Source organism: Callorhinus ursinus, unplaced genomic scaffold (assembly GCF_003265705.2).
Source record: "Callorhinus ursinus isolate GAN/ISIS: 27379988/994484 unplaced genomic scaffold, GSC_fseal_2.0 scaffold79, whole genome shotgun sequence".
Taxonomy (NCBI): Eukaryota; Metazoa; Chordata; class Mammalia; order Carnivora; family Otariidae; genus Callorhinus; species Callorhinus ursinus.
In genome coordinates this window covers 3,868,200-3,883,382 of record NW_027397141.1, presented here as the reverse complement: position 1 = coordinate 3,883,382, position 15,183 = coordinate 3,868,200, and the positions used below count along the sequence as shown (strand labels likewise).

Here is a 15,183-nt window from a genome sequence, read left to right as displayed (position 1 = left end):
CCAGGCCAGCCCACTTGGGGCAGTGGATTTCCACCAGGCCAGCCCACGCAGGGGCAGTGGATTTCCACCAGGCCAGCCCACGCGGGGGCAGTGGATTTCCACCAGGCCAGCCCACGCGGGGGCAGTGGGTTTCCACCAGGCCAGCCCACGCGGGGGCAGCCTGGCTGCACGAGCTGGGGCCACCGAGCGTACCTCCCTCTCCTTGTCCTGCCTTCTCCTCACTGCCTGTGCCCTTCCCAGGTTTTTCCCTTGACCTGGCACCTGGCACCCCAGCCTGGCACGCACAGACGCTTCCTTCTCCTTCCTACAGACGCTCTCCCCGCGGTCAGGCCAGCACTGAGGTCCACGGGCACCCCCACACCCAGCAAGCCCTCCTCCTGCTCAGCGCCGGGTCCCAGCCCTGCCGGCCGACACCGCTCCAGCTGCCCCTGGCAGCCGCACCGGACGGCAATTCCCAGCAGAGCCCTGCTGCTGGCCACCACTCATTGTTCCCTGTTTAACGGGGGCTTTCTGTCCCTTCCGCTGACAAAGACAGGAAGCTCTGGGAGCTGGGCAATCAAGATAACCCGTGAAACATGCTACAGCTCTGATCCGCGGAGGCCGCTGCGGCCCAGGAGGGAACACGTCGCCGGACAGAGTCGAACTGCTCACTCTCGAAAAAGAGCTTTGTGAATGCTTAACTTTTTTAAAATAAAGGATACATCACCGCTGACCAATCATGACAAAATCTAGAAACTGTGCCCAAGTCAGACGAATTTAGAACCCAACTAACACCCAACAGGGGACAGGGTGGTAAGTGGTGTTTGTGGTAACAAAAACAACGTTTTCCCTGACCTGGCAATACCGCGCAGCGCGTGAGATGTGGGCCTGTACTTTCCATGTGAAATTCTGACATTTATCAGATTAAGCGGGGGTCTGTGCCTGGAGATTGTTTCCAGAGAAGCTCCGGATCTGGGGAAGACCTCGGGGTCTTGTTCTGAGAGGGCGGGCGTGCCGCATCTTCCTGGCGTGGCCAGCACAGGGCGGATGCTCCCTATGCGTGTGGCCGGCGAGGGCGTGAATGAGGGATCCTCCCACACCATGGACTGGGTTTCAGAAGAGAAAACAGGACAAATTTTAGCCCTCTGAGGATTGATGGGGGCAAAAAATCATACAACTGATAAAACATGGAGACCTAATATCTGTTCAACAACTTTCTATATTTTGTTACCACTTAAACATCAAATGACATGTTCTCCCTCCTTAACGATTCAGACATCAAAACACTTAAAAACTGTCTTTAAAGATAGAGCAGTGTTACAAAGGTGAAGTCATACGCGGGGCATCGGTTCACCTTTAGTTCACCTAAAATCTTGCTAAAAATGTCACCAATGGGACTTAACACTAGTCCTTCCTTCTGCAAAGATAAGAAATTGTTTTTCACACTTTGGGGACTGGACTCACTTCTTGGACGCTACTAATAATAGAATGGCAAAAACCCAGAACATTTCCTCGAAGCCCAGAGACACAAAAGCCACTTGATCTCTAAAATTGAGAAAGAACAATCTGCTCTATTGTGTTTTCAAATTTACCACTTTAAATTTTTTTGAAATTCTCCTGCCAGGGTTGACCCCCTCTCCATGTCTGTATCTTTGGGGACTGACACCAGGATAAAGCTCCTCTGGGGGAGGGAAGGAACTGCCCCTTGGAGGCCCCTCCACGAAGAGTGGGGTGCCACGGCCCAGACCCGGTGGTGTCCCCAGACCAGCACTGCCCTGGAGAGCCCACGCACGCTCAGACGCCCCCCTTTCTTCTCCCTCGCATGGAGCACCCCCCACGCTTCACGAAGGGGGTCGCTAACGGAGTAATATAGTTAAAGCACGCAATACCCCTGGTGCGCGGCTGTGAGCCGTGCCGAGAGCTTCTCCCACAGGCAGCCCCGAGAGCCTACTCTTCGCGTCAGCCCTGTGCGGCCCCTGTCCTCACGGACCCACCGCACAGACGAGGACAGCCGGGCCCCGCAGGGCTGGCAGAAGGCAAGGGCAGGTTCCCGTCAGTGGCCTCCGCCTCCCCAGCACTCAGGCTGGCTCTCCACAGCGTCCCCAGGGCAGAGAACCCCAGCCGCACTTCATCCAAAGAGAACCATGAGAACATAACTGCATTTCCACTTTAGCACTTGATTAGAATTGAGAATTAATTCAGATTAGATCCCAGAATTTTTATGTGTGTATCAGACAGCTGCACTAGCTTGTTCACATTTGGGAAGAGATAACCAATATTCCTATCTCCAAAATCAGACGTATGAGATGAAGTTCAAAATACTATTTCTTTTGTTTTGTTTTTTTGACAGACAGAGACACAGCGAGAGGGAGAACACAAGCAGGGGGAGTGGGAGAGGGAGAAGCAGGCTTCCCGCGGAGCAGGGAGCCCGATGCGGGGCTCGATCCCAGGACCCTGGGATCATGACCTGAGCTGAAGGCAGACGCTCAACGACTGAGCCACCCAGGCGCCCCTCGAAATACTGTTTCTAACAGCACAAGTCCATCTGCAAGGATTACCGATAAGCAGGTCCACAGAGACGAGAGTTCTGGTACGGAAGTGGGTCTGGGCAGAAAGGAGGAGCCTCCAGCCATGACCGTGCCCGGACGGGCCGCAGGAAGATGCAGGCAGGTTCACGAAGCACAGCCTCCCGTTCCGGAGCCGACCTGCGGACACTGCATCTGGTTAAGCTGCAAGTCCGGGGGCCCCGAAGGACCGTGAGAGCAGCTCTTCTCCACCAAAAACGTGTTCTTCAGGCATAGAACCCGCCTGACGAGTGGCTGAGGTCGGAAGACCTGTCACTGCCATGCCTTTTGATTGTTACTAGTTAGAACCTCAGAAGTGTCTCTCGGGTCGTGTTCGTTTATGTTGACTAGAGGCTGGAGGGAGTTCTCTTACTCGGCTGGTGCAGATGACCAACACCAAAGGTTCTCCCACCGGGAGTGCCTGCCAGACGAGCTGCTGTGAACGCGAGAATCCCCCACTTGTGTCCCTGGGGGGGCCCACCTTCTCCAGCCACAGTGCCTGACCTCAGCACCATGGGGCCCCTGGAGTCTGGAACGTGGCCATTATTCTTAGGGAACCCCTGACACAGCTGTGGTTTGGAGCTGATCCGTGAAGCAGTTAGCAAACCATGTGGAGAGCACGTCATCACGAAGGGCCACACGGGGGCTGCCTGGAAATGGGGGGTAAGGTCCAGAGAGCTGGCGGGTCCCGGAACAGGTCCCAGGACGAGGGAGGACAGCAACACGGTGACAGTCACCTGGAGACGCTGGACACAGGAGGGCCCACGACCAGGAGCGTGTTGAGTGTCCAGATCTGGTACCCCCGATGCCCACACGCTTGCGGGGAGCCAGCTTCGTGTCCGTTGTCTGCTTCGCCTACACAAAGGGGTAATTAGTGGACAAATGCAGAAGCGTGAGTGTGACTGATTCTGCGAATCCAAGGTCACCCTCTTCCAGATGCTCCAAGCGTCCTCTGGAATTGCCTCCGGGGCCCCCTCATGCTTTAGCGTGTAGTCAGGGTCTTCCAGACGCCCCCTTCAACTGAAGACCTGTCGTCTTTCCAAACAGCTGACCTTCACTGTTTGTAGCCATGTCCACTGGGCGTGGACACCTCAGATACATTTACAGAATATTTTGAGCAGGGGAAGCAATTGGAAAACTGCTAGATCTGAGCACTGCCAGGGCCGCCGTGGGTCCCCAGCTTGCCCCTCCAAGGCGCTCGCCGACTCCACTCCACGCCCAGGGCTATGCCCTCGGGGAGCTGTTTTTTGAGTCCTTAGGACAAATATTCCCTTTTGGTCAAAATCTGCCTCCGATAATTTCTACTTGTTGACTTACCCAGAGGCCAAGAGGACACCTCCGCCCCCGCCCAGCGGCAGGTCTCAAGACTGAAGGGCACGGCTGCGCTCCTGGTGGGTCCTCTGCTTTCCAGCAACAGCCAAAGAGAACACTTCAACATCTATCTTAAAAACGAGAAGACAGTGGAGTCACCCTGAGGCCGGCTCTTCTCCCACTGGATGGCTGGCTGTTCAGACCACAGCAGGTGCCACGTTAGTGCTGCACAACAACCTGCCCCCAATTCAGTGACACGTTTCTGCCCCCTGCTCACAGCTCGGGGCGGGGGGCGGGCGGGCTCTGCTCCACCTGCCTCATTTTGGTTCCAGGCCGGAGGGGCAGCGGCTACCCTTGGGCATGTTTCCCGGGGGGTCCGCGGCAGCAGGAAGGGGCTGCTCACGACAAGCACATCTGAGCACCAGGTCTGCCGAAGCAAGTCCCAGGGCCGAGTGCAAGTCAAGGATCACAGACTCGTGTCTGCCCCAGCGGAAGGGGCGGGAGGGAGCGCTCGCTGGAAGGGAATCCACATAATCCCATCGCCCCATACTCACTCCCTCCTCTTTCTCCCCTCTTTGTCTGTCCACCAAGGACCCCGCAGGACACAGAGAAGGGCTTTCTCAAATTCCAGGCACCAGGGGAGGACGTTCCTTTGACCCTCACAGACATGGTTCGCTATGAATGCAGTGAGTCCGTGGAGGCTGGAGATTACTGCGTCCCTCTGTGGACTCTCAATTCATTCCATCATCTCTGCTTTCTTCGAAGGTCAACGTGGCCAATTTATAGTTTCTCAATCGCACATTTTCTTTCCAAAAATCAGGGAAGTAGTCATGGTTCTCCGATCTTTAGGGGTTTCATCTTCCAGCCGCAGGCCCTCAGTTCAGACCGACCTGTGCTTTCTACCCCTTGCGACTTCAGCACACACGGAGACGAGCGGTCAGACAGCGCATCAGTGAGCCATGGCAGACGGCACAGTGGGGACAGCGCCACGCCCAGGGGTGTGTGGGCAAGGCTCCCAGGAGCAGCCATGAGGCTGGTGCCTGAGGGCGGGCCCCGAATTAGCCGCCGGAGAGCAGGAGCCCCAGACAGGGGCGGCCCCGAATTAGCCGCCGGGAGAGCAGGAGCCCCAGACAGGGGCGGCCCCGAATTAGCCGCCGGGAGAGCAGGAGCCCCAGACAGGGGCGGCTCGGGCACACGGGGTCCTTGTTTTCCGTCTCATTTCTGTCTCCGGAGGCCACTGAAGGAGCGAGGTGCCCTGCCTCCACCGGCCCACTGACCTGCGCCGCGGCGCCCTCCCGCACCCCTGCAGGCATCAGACTCCCCTGGCCGGGGCCGGCCTGAGCACCTGCATTTCCAACAAGTGTCTGGGTGATGCCGGGTGGAGACCACACCTTGAGAACCCCGGGTCAGACGCAGGAAATCAGCAACACCTCCAACGGACAATCCAACAGACCCGATTCCATCCCCGGAGTTTCTCCTCGGAATCTCGAAAGCCCAGTTCTGACTCCCTGCTGCCAGAGCTGCAGGAACTTCCGGCGTTGGCACCTTTGCGGTGGACTTCCCGGTCTCACCGTCACACACCCATCCAATTACAGACCTGACTACGGTCCGTCACCTCTCACCCCGCCCCCGACACCCATTCCACCTGCCTGAGTGGCCTTCTTCCTAAAAGGCCTCAGCACGCTTGAAGATGGATCTGAGTGACCAAGTCCTCAGGGTCCTGCTCCCGAGGCAGAAGCCCACAGGCATGGGGGCGGCTGAACGCGGACGACAGAAACCATGCTGGACAGATGTCAGGTTTACGGGGGGCTTCGGCCACTGCATGGAAGGCCCCCGTATGCAGCGTCCTGGACAGTCTGTGCACCCAGGCTGGGTCACCCCAGAAGGACTGTTTCCTCTGACAGGTGCATTGGGGTGTCAGGCCACAGTGCTCCGAGGTCGTCCTGGAAACTTCTTATCCCCCTGAAAGCCCTTCTTGCGGCTTTGGTCCCTCAGCTCCCAGCCCGCTGCCACGCTAACCCCGTCTCAGCCACACACCTCCTTCCCAGGGAGGGCGGGTGGCCCCAGAGCCGCAGTGGCCGCCCACCCTCTCCGGGATCAGGTCACACCTTCCCAGCAAAGCAGCTGGACCAGCCTTTAAAAACCACAGCTCTGCTTACGTGTCTCAGAGGCTCCGATTTCCCAGAGTCTGAGCTGAGCATAGAGCCCTGGCCCAACCCCTGTGCGATCGACTGTTAGGGGCTGAACTCTCCCCCCACCCCCCCACCATTCCGTGTGTCCAAGTCCCGACCTCAGGACGTCAGAATGTGACTCTACTGGGAGATGGGGACTTTAGAGACATAGCTGAGATAAACTCAGGTCACCAGGGTGGCCCTACTCCCATGTGATCGGGGTCCTTACAGGATCAGACACAGCCACACGGAGGGACGACCATGTGAGGACGCGGGGGGAGGACGGCCATCTGCACACCTCAGGAGAGGCCTCGGGAGAGACCAGCCCTGCCAGCACCTTGGCCTCAGACCTCCAGTCTCCAGACTGGGAGAGAAGCCTCCCGCCTGTGGTTTGTTACGGCGGCCCGGACTGATGAACGCAGGGGCCCAAACCCTCTGCCCTCTCTCCCTGCTTTCCCAGCTCCTGGCCCCGGCACCCCTGGCCTCCTTGCCATTCCAACCTCACACGCCAAGGGTTCCAGACCCCATAGTGCAAACACAAATAGCCGCACGATGCACAGAAGGCGCTTGCCAAAACTAAATATTACACAAAAAATTCTTAGGCCATGTTTGGCATTTCTGGGTTAACTACTTATTTTCACATATTAACCCAAGCAGACACCACCTCTACATAACTTCGTATAAAGGGAAGCTGGGTGAGGAGGTGCAGGCCACAGCTTCTCTCTGCAATGTGGGGGTCCCGCTCTGCCGTATCATGCGCTGACTTTGTTCAGACATTCACATTGGCTCAAGGTCACTAGGGACATGGATGTGGCCATCAGACAGCATCAAGGACCAAACCCTCGGCATTCCACCCGGAGGATTCTTGGCGACGGCAGTACACGGTTCTGGTTTCAAGAAGCATTCTGGCGACACAGGCCAGGTGTGAGGCCCGGCCCAGGGACGGCCACCGGCCCACCAGGTAGCACCTATAGGGAGAAGCAAGGCAAGGCTTGTTCTCAGCCGTGGAGTGACCCAGGGAGAAGGGGGCTCCAGGCTGACCGCACCCCCTGGAGCTGCCCAGGGCCAGGAGGGATCTGCTCCAGTACTCCCACACCTCTTTGCTCTTCTTGTCTCTAAAATTTTTCTCTGAAATAATCCAGAAAAATTGCAACTTCCTCAAGGTGAGGCATCCTTTTATGGTCACTGGGCCTGTGATGTCAACAATTACTGGAAGACTGACTGGGGGGTGGAGGCCCCCCTCCCAGGACTGACCAGGGGAATGGGGTCCTCCTCACAAGACTTATGAGGGGGTGGCTGGCCTCCCTGCAGGACTGTGGGCCTCAGCCTGGTACAGAGTCAGTGTGGAGGGGTCAGCCCCAGTGATGCTGCAGGGCGTGGACATCAGCCGTGGGGCCGGCAGAAGAGCATGAGTATCACTGAGAACGTGGACGTAGCAGAGGGAGCCTCGAGGAGGGACAGGGAGCAGCCGCAGAGCCCTGCAAGTAGGAGGGGAGGAGGGGCTGGCAACCAGGCACCCTCCACCTCGGGACCAGAGGGCCGGCAGGCCGGCTGCGGTGAACGTGTCCTAGGTGCGGGGCCGAGAGTCTCCACTAAGACCTGCCAATTACCGGCCCCAGAACCGAGCGGTGTCTTCAGGGAAAGCCCCGGCACACCGAATGCTGAGTAGCCCTTAGAAGAGGAGACTTAGGGCCAGCAGCGTCTCCACACAATAGAGACAAGGATGTGGAGCCTCTTCTCCCACACAGAGCACTCTCCGCCTATCTGGTCTTGTTCTGTGTTCTCTCCCTTTCTATCCAAAAGCTTCTATTTTTGCCACAAAGAGACTTCCCAGATCAGGTGTCTCACAGAACTACGTTTACCCTCCTACTGCAGACCTCTCCAGAGGTCCCAGCCACAGAGCCGGCCAACAGCACGCCCCCTCCACGTCACAGCGAACGCAGCTGTGGGGCCTGGGGTCTCAGAGGGAGGAGCCCTTGCCAATAAACCGTGCTGGAAGGGTAGCCTCACTGCACGCCCAGAACGGCTGAGTTCACAGCTGAGCTATCAGTAGAAATTCAGCTTCTCGGACGGTGGAGCGCTCAGCGGAGAGGGGATAGGACAGGCAGGTGGGGGGAGATGTCAGAGCTAACGGCTGCGGGTCTGGGGTGTCCCGTGTGGTGGGCACATCACCCATGCTCCGATGCACACCAGGAGCTGGGGGCCATGCACGCTTTCAAAGAGGGCAGAACTTAGAGGTTTACTGTCTTGTGTGCAACCTCATCCATGTATCGGTTGGTGTGGCCCCCCCGACCTGCCCGTCCACCCTCATCCGTACAGCTCTCCAACCTGTCATCGTGCACCACGACAAGAGCTAGGATCTTGCTCAAGGTCAGTGAGTGCAGAAGGTGGCACCAGATTTTAAGATTCTACTGCAGCCTCCCAAGTTTGGTCCCTGGACCGGCACCACCAGCATCACCTGAGACCTGCAAAGTGCAGATTCTCAGGCTCCGCCACACACTTCCTGACTCAGAAGCTCGGGGGAGGGGGGACAGGAATCTGGGGCGGCTCCCCCCAGGAGGTTCAGAGGCCCTGGCTGGAGGACCACTGTTCTGCATCCGGCACCTGTTTATTTGTTTAATTTTTTAAAAAATATTTATTTGACAGAGAGAGAGAGACAGTGAGAGAGCACGAGCAGGGGGAGGGGCAGAGGGGGAGGGAGAAGCAGACTCCCCGTGGAGCAGGGAGCTGATCCGGGGCTCGATCCCAGGACCCTGAGATCATGACCTGAGCTGAAGGCAGATGCTCGACCGACTGAGCCACCCAGGCATCCCCCAGCACGTGTTTAAACCGAGTATAGATCCATCAGTGTCTCTCCCTCAAGTGTTTCTTACTTTTTCACCAATTACTGTGAATCTAAAGAGAAAACCAAAATAATGAAAACGCTGGAAAGGGAGCCCTCACACAGCAGAGGAGCTTTTGCAAACTGCTCCTGGCCTTGTGATTAAAGATTAGGTTCAAGAGCACGTACCCCGAATTCTCAAGGTCAGCCGATACAGGTCCCGGGAACACATGGCGGCCCCACCCTCCCTTACATGCAGACCAACCCGGACCCCGGGAAGCAGCCTATCAGTCTGAAGGTAGGACAAGGCAGCATCATGTCCAGACAAGCGGACAAAGAGAAATGCCTGTCAGCTGGGGTGGAGCCGCGGAGGGAAACAGGCAGGAAGCCTTGGAAAGGTCACTGAGCGCCAGCCCTCAGCTCTGCCCTGGTCGTCAGGGGTCGGGCCCCAGCCCCGAGCCACCATGTAGACCAGCACACAGACCTGCGTCCTGCCACCTCCTGACCCTGGAGGTGCACCGCTGCTGTGATCTCCGAGGAACAGCAGTTCTGGACAGACGGGGAGCTCCTGTCAGGATGCGCATGGGTCTGGCCCCGGGCTGGGGAGTTCGCCGACGTCGACCTAGATTCCCGTCCCCACAAGGGAAGGTGTGCGTGCCCCACGGTTGGCGGATGGCACCGCGTCAATGGTGCGGGATACACACCCGCTCCACGTCACAAAGCCTGCACTGTGGGGACCGGGCATGTAGCCGGATGGAAAAGGAATTTGTGTGGAAGGAGCCGCCGGCATCAGTGGGACCCAGGCAGGGGTGCCATCCACTCCCCACTAAACAATACCAGGGATTCATAAAGCGGCATCTGTTGACCTGGATTTAAGAGAGACTTGGTGAAATCGGCAGCCGTGGGAGCCCAGATGTGACAAAGGACAAACACGTGGGATGTGCTGCTTAGCGCAAGGCCATGGTCAACATGAAGGCTCAGCTCACAGCACGATTCAGCAAGCAGCCTGTCCTTCCTGCTCTTCAGAGAAGCCTTTTTACAATTCAAAATGCACGTGTCTTTCCGAGCTCGCTCGCGAACAAACCTCCATCCCTAAAACCTAGGCAATGACATCACTCTTGGAACTGTTCCTGCTCCGTCTTTCCGACTCCAAAGTCTGAGCAGAGGGTGTGAAGAGTGGGCAGAGCTGCTGCCCCCCCCCGCAGGGCAGGGAGGGGTGCTCCTGTGGGTCTGCGAGCCACCGTGCCCTCCACCCCACGACACAGGCCATACCCCACACCCAAGCAAAACGCAACCGAGTTCTAGGAAAAGGGAGCTCTGTCTCTGGGAATAAGGGGCCGGATGGCACACGGTGGCTTTATTTTCTTTTGACCCGTATACAATAAACCCAGTAGCTTCAATCACAAAAATCACCATTAAACACAGAATATCTCCAAAAATCTCAGTTAGACCATCACACACAATGACGTTCAACCGTGGCTTTGCTCTCAAAACCCAGTGGGGTCTCCCACTTACGAGAGAGAGAGAGAGAGAGAGAGAGAGAGAGAGAGAGAGGAAGGATACCACGCCCAAGCCAAGTGACAGAATCTAATCTCTCAGAAAAGTATTATTTAGACCACGAGGTAATAATATACGACACCACGAGGTAATAATATACGACACATTATATGGCAATATCAGGCAAAAACTTGGTAACTTACTTTTAAAGATATATGGTTATTTCCTCTTCATTTCAAGGAAAACTAGGGACTGCGGACGCCCTCCTCCTGCCCAGTGCAGCATGGAAACCCAGAGGTGGCCGATCGAAAGCCGAGAGCAAGACACTGCCAGCCCAGCGTTCTCTCAGATCTAAAGGAATCCATTCAAACTGCTCCTCAAAGCTCATTTTAAGTAACCCTTTAATTAATACAGAAAACGAAGGTCTGGTTAGGCTCCTCCCCCCTTACCTACACCCCTTTCAAGCGCTTGTCTTAGATTTTATTTATATTTGGTGGAAAAAAGAAGCATCTGATTAATTCAGATTTTTCCTCCTCAAAATGAGCTGCGGAGAGCCCCACCCCTGCACGGGGCTCTAGAAGCCCTTGGCTCAGATTATTCTCGACCCACAGATAGGGATGCTTTCTTCAAACGCAACTGACATGCAGGCTGCATAGGCGGGTCTCGGCCAGGGCTCGGCACACACCGGGATCTCCAGTGTGCAGGACGGTACCTATCCTAGGCAGAACGAACGCAGGCTGACCGTCCCCAGAGACCTATCAGCAGCCAGACAGATGCCCCTCATAGCTGCTTCCTCCCTGCTGGGGAAGAGCATGAGGCTGTCCTACAGACAGGAGACGCATTCCCTATGATTCAACACATGATGTCAGGCTTCAGAACACAGGACTCAAGGCCGGCAGCTCCTACCAGTGTGCCTGCAAACCGCATTTAGCCTCTGCACCATCTCTTCCAGAGCCATCTCTTCATTTCTCAGCCAAAACCTCATCCTCCGTCAGAACCAGTGACCCTCCGCAGCTTGCTTCCCTCCGCAGCAGAAGGTGCCTCATGGGTGGGGTCGAGCGAGTGGGGAGGGGGCACGGCCGCGCCTCCCTTCCTGGGATTGGTTCCCGAGCCCCGCCAAGGGGGCGCGCCCTGCGGCAGGGGGGGCTGCTGGGCGGAAGCGGAAGCAGCGCGCCTGCCCCGCGTGTCCCCACGGCCACTCGGGAGCCCTGCGTGTGCACCCCCGCGGTCACCTGGAGCCCCGCGTGTGCACAGCCGGGGTCACCTGGAGCCCCGCGTGTGCACGGCCGAGGTCACCTGGGAGCCCTGCGTGCTCACCCCGCGGCCAACTGGGGGCCCCCACAGTACCAAGTGTGCTCCCTGCGCAAAGGCACAACCCGCTCCCTGTCCCTAGCAGCCCTGGGTCTCTGCGCCTTCCCTGGGAAGGAAGGAGGAGCTGCGGACCGTGAGGCGGCCACCAAGGTGGCGCCGGCACCTGCTCCGCCCACTTTACCTCCGGCTGCCCTTGGGCAGGTGCAGAGGCCGCAGCAGCTGAGCCCACGCTCTCCACGCCGACGCATGCCGCCCCAGCTCACTGGGTCTAAGGCAGGTCCCCGGTGGGTGCGTGGGTGGCGGGGGAGGACCGACTGCTCCCCCAGCCCGCTGGCCTGGGGAGGCAGGGGCGGGGAGGGAAGTGTGCCGCCCGCTCGCTGGGGCCCTCCGACCTCACCATGGTTGACACGAAGCCACTGGGTGCATTTTACACCTCAGCGCCCTGCAGATGGGAGTCGTGGTGGCTTATGGCGGCCACCCCCGAGGACCGAGGGAACAGGTGTGCGGGCACTCGGGTCCGCGCCGGGGACTTGCCATCCTTATGTGGTTGGCAGGACAGGCAGCATGCCCTTCCTTATGGAGTATTTCAGGAAGAAGCGCCCATTTCCGTACAGGGTTTGGGAAATTCAAGCATGAGTGGCTGAGGTTCTACCTGCATCAACTGTCCACATAAGGGCACCAAGCGGCGCCCCAGGGGTCAACAGACGAGGGTGACACAGCATTTGCTCTCCAAGAGGTCATGGGTCTTGGGGACAAGAAAGATCTGGAAACTAATTGCTGCAGCATGAAATGAAGGTGAATAGCCACACGTGGAGAGTGAGGGTAAAACTGCTTTTCTCTTTTCTTTTCTTTTTTCTTTTTTAAAGATTTTTATTTATTTATTTGAGAGAGAGAATGAGAGAGAGAGAGCACGAGAGGGAAGAGGGTCAGAGGGAGAAGCAGACTCCCCGCTGAGCAGGGAGCCCGATGTGGGACTCGATCCCGGGACTCCAGGATCACGACCTGAGCCGAAGGCCGTCGCTCAACCAACTGAGCCCCCCAGGCGCCCTTCTTTTCTTTTTTCATTTCTTTTTTTCTTTTCTTTTCCTTTCTTTAACATCAAAACCACTTGCATACCAGCAGCAGCAGTTCCATATGGTTCAAGAAGAGCCCGGTGAACGGAGGGTTCCAGAACGGTGTCACCGCAGAGCACACAGTGAGCCTTCCCCTTGGCCGGGGCTGCCCTCTCCGGAACAGACCCCACTGAGCCAGACACACACCTTCCCCATCACACCAGCTGCCTCCACTCAAGGCAGAGCCTAAAATGTCTACAGCGCAGGTCCTTCTCTCCCCAAGTGCAGCGGGCGGCACCCAACTTCCCATTGTCCCAAAGGCAACGCCCCCCACCCGTGTCCTTCACACCCCCACTTTTCTCGGCCCAAACCGGTCCCCAGCCACTCACCCGGATGGGACATCCCCGCCCCGAGGCATCTCCACTCCTCCCTTTGCCTGGTTCAACCCCTTTGGAGCACAGAAGTGTATTCGGGAGGTGCTCAAACTTGAGATGCAGTGGGAGACCTGAGGGCTTGTTGACCCCACATGGCTAGGCACCCCCCGGCGTTTCCCATCCTGTGGATCTGGGGTGGGGGCAGGAACGTGCATTTCCAGCAGGATCCCAGGTGAAGCTGACGCTGCTGGTCCACAAGCTGAGAACCACAGCGAGCCCATCCCATTTTTAAACCAAAAACTAAGTGGAGGGCAAGGCAGACCCTCTGCCCCCTGCTCTCGCTGACTCCCGCGCCCTTCGTGCTGGGGCGCCTCCACTCACACTCAGCTTCTTTCCTCAACCCCGTGCCTTCCACTCTGTCCCTGGTAGTGCCTCTGGCTGGTGCCATCCCCAGACCAAGCCGCTCACTGCAGCGCTGCTTCAAGGGCTGAGTCTGCTGCCCTCTGTGATGGTTGCTGTTTTCGGGGCCACGTGGCCAGGCCTGGTGCCCAGATGTTGGCTCAAACACCAGGCCGGATGTCATTTTGAGGGCATTTTGTAGATGTAATTAACATGTAAGTCAGCTGACTCTGAGTAAAGCAGACCACTCTCTTGGTGTGGGTGGGCCTCGTCGAAGCAGCTGAAGACTTTAGGAGACAAAGACTGACCTCCCCTGAAGAAGAGGGAATTCTGTCTCCAGACTGACTTCAGACTGATGCCAGACTCGACCTGCAACATCAGCTCCTCCCTGGGTCTCCAGCCTCCACCTGCAGATTTCAGATTTAGCAGCCCCACTGCCACGCGAGCCAGTCACTTACAATACATCCCTTCCTCCCTCTTCTCTCTTGCTCATTCTCTATCAAAGCTTTACTCTCTCCTTAAATTAGGGCACAAATTGTGCTCTCTATGAAAATCTTTTCATATTTGCCTAAAGTATAACAATCATAACAATACACCCAACATTTGCTGAGCACTTGGTATGTTCCAGGGACTCTCCTAACCCCTTTGAATTCATTTAGTCTTCACAAAGAGGTGGGCACGATTCTTACGCTGCTTTTTAGACTTGGCACAGAGAGGTTAACTTGCCCAGGGTCACACAGCTGGTCAGTGGTGGAGGCAGGAGTCAAACTCAGATGCAGATAGAAACCTAGACAAGTGTTTGCTTCAGGGAAACGTCATCCCGTCTCTACTGGAATGCCATCCCCAAAGTCCCTTATAGGAAGTAAGGGACAGGTAGGCAGGGAAGGTCCCGAGCCCCATGCTGCATCAGAATCTTGGCCGGTGGGTCCCAAGGGCACAGGCCTGCTTTCTGTCACTGTCTTGCCCTCTCCCAGAGAGGAAAAATAGGCCATGACTGTTCGCCTGTCCCATGAGGCCAGACGGCACCCAGGTGGGAAGGCAGATGTAATGTTACACCTGGATACCAAACACATCCTCTTAGCAACCATTACGGAATGTTAGCCATGAAAGGAGGTGAGAAACAGGAGAGCTGGAAGGGTTCTGAGAAACCAGGGGCCCTGGGGAGCCTGCCCTCCTGAGACAGGTGCAGTGCTCTGGAGGGAGGGGGAGACCCCCAGGGCTGGGAGAAACCACAGCCCGGCCTTGCCTGTCCTGCACTGCCCCGTCCCACCTCGAGGGGGCAGCATGGGGGAAAGGGGCACTTGGAAAGAATGCTCCGAAGACATGCACACCCATTAACAGCTGGGGTGTGGGGCAGGTGCGTCCTGGAGCACAGATGGCCACTGGCTCCTGAACAACTCCTCCCTGGGCAGGGCCAGCTGGGCTGGGCGGGTGGGCTCCCTGCCCCTGCATGGGGCCACTAACAAGGACACACATCCCTGTGGCCTGGTGGTGAACGAGCTGGTGAATGAGGCGCATCGGAGGGCAAAATGCCCTGTGGAACTGATGTGAAACCATATGACAAAGTCCAAGATATGGGCAGCCCCTGTTCCTGCAGTGTGCTCTGGTACCTGCACACCAGCGTTCACAGACACCCACGTCTGCAGCAGCGTGGCTTGCCGGGGGGGGGGTAAGGGGAGGGGAGAAGGGAGGAGGGCAGGGGAG

The 15,183-nt window shown here is 57.3% G+C and overlaps 1 protein-coding gene and 1 long non-coding RNA gene across 17 annotated transcripts in view; one reads left to right on the top strand and one right to left on the bottom strand.

Annotated features, from left to right (window-relative positions):
- LOC112826460 (uncharacterized) overlaps positions 1-729 on the top strand; it is a 4,990-nt gene extending 4,261 nt beyond the window's left edge. The window contains exon 3 of the long non-coding RNA XR_003208931.2: positions 241-729. This is a non-coding gene — a long non-coding RNA (uncharacterized lncRNA). The remainder of the gene's footprint in view (positions 1-240) is intronic.
- MCF2L (MCF.2 cell line derived transforming sequence like) overlaps positions 1-15,183 on the bottom strand; it is a 133,601-nt gene that overhangs the window by 80,257 nt on the left and 38,161 nt on the right. For 3 of the 16 annotated variants that reach the window (XM_073887470.1, XM_073887473.1, XM_073887474.1), the window contains exon 1: positions 11,250-11,406. The exons of 10 other annotated variants lie outside the window; for them this stretch is intronic. In XM_073887470.1, coding sequence (XP_073743571.1) covers positions 11,250-11,328 — 79 coding nt within the window. In that variant the 5' untranslated portion in view covers positions 11,329-11,406. Of the gene's footprint in view, positions 1-10,546; positions 10,735-11,249; positions 11,408-15,183 lie in introns of those variants that run through there. 3 more of the 16 variants (XM_073887466.1, XM_073887468.1, XM_073887467.1) reach the window with 2 other exon arrangements.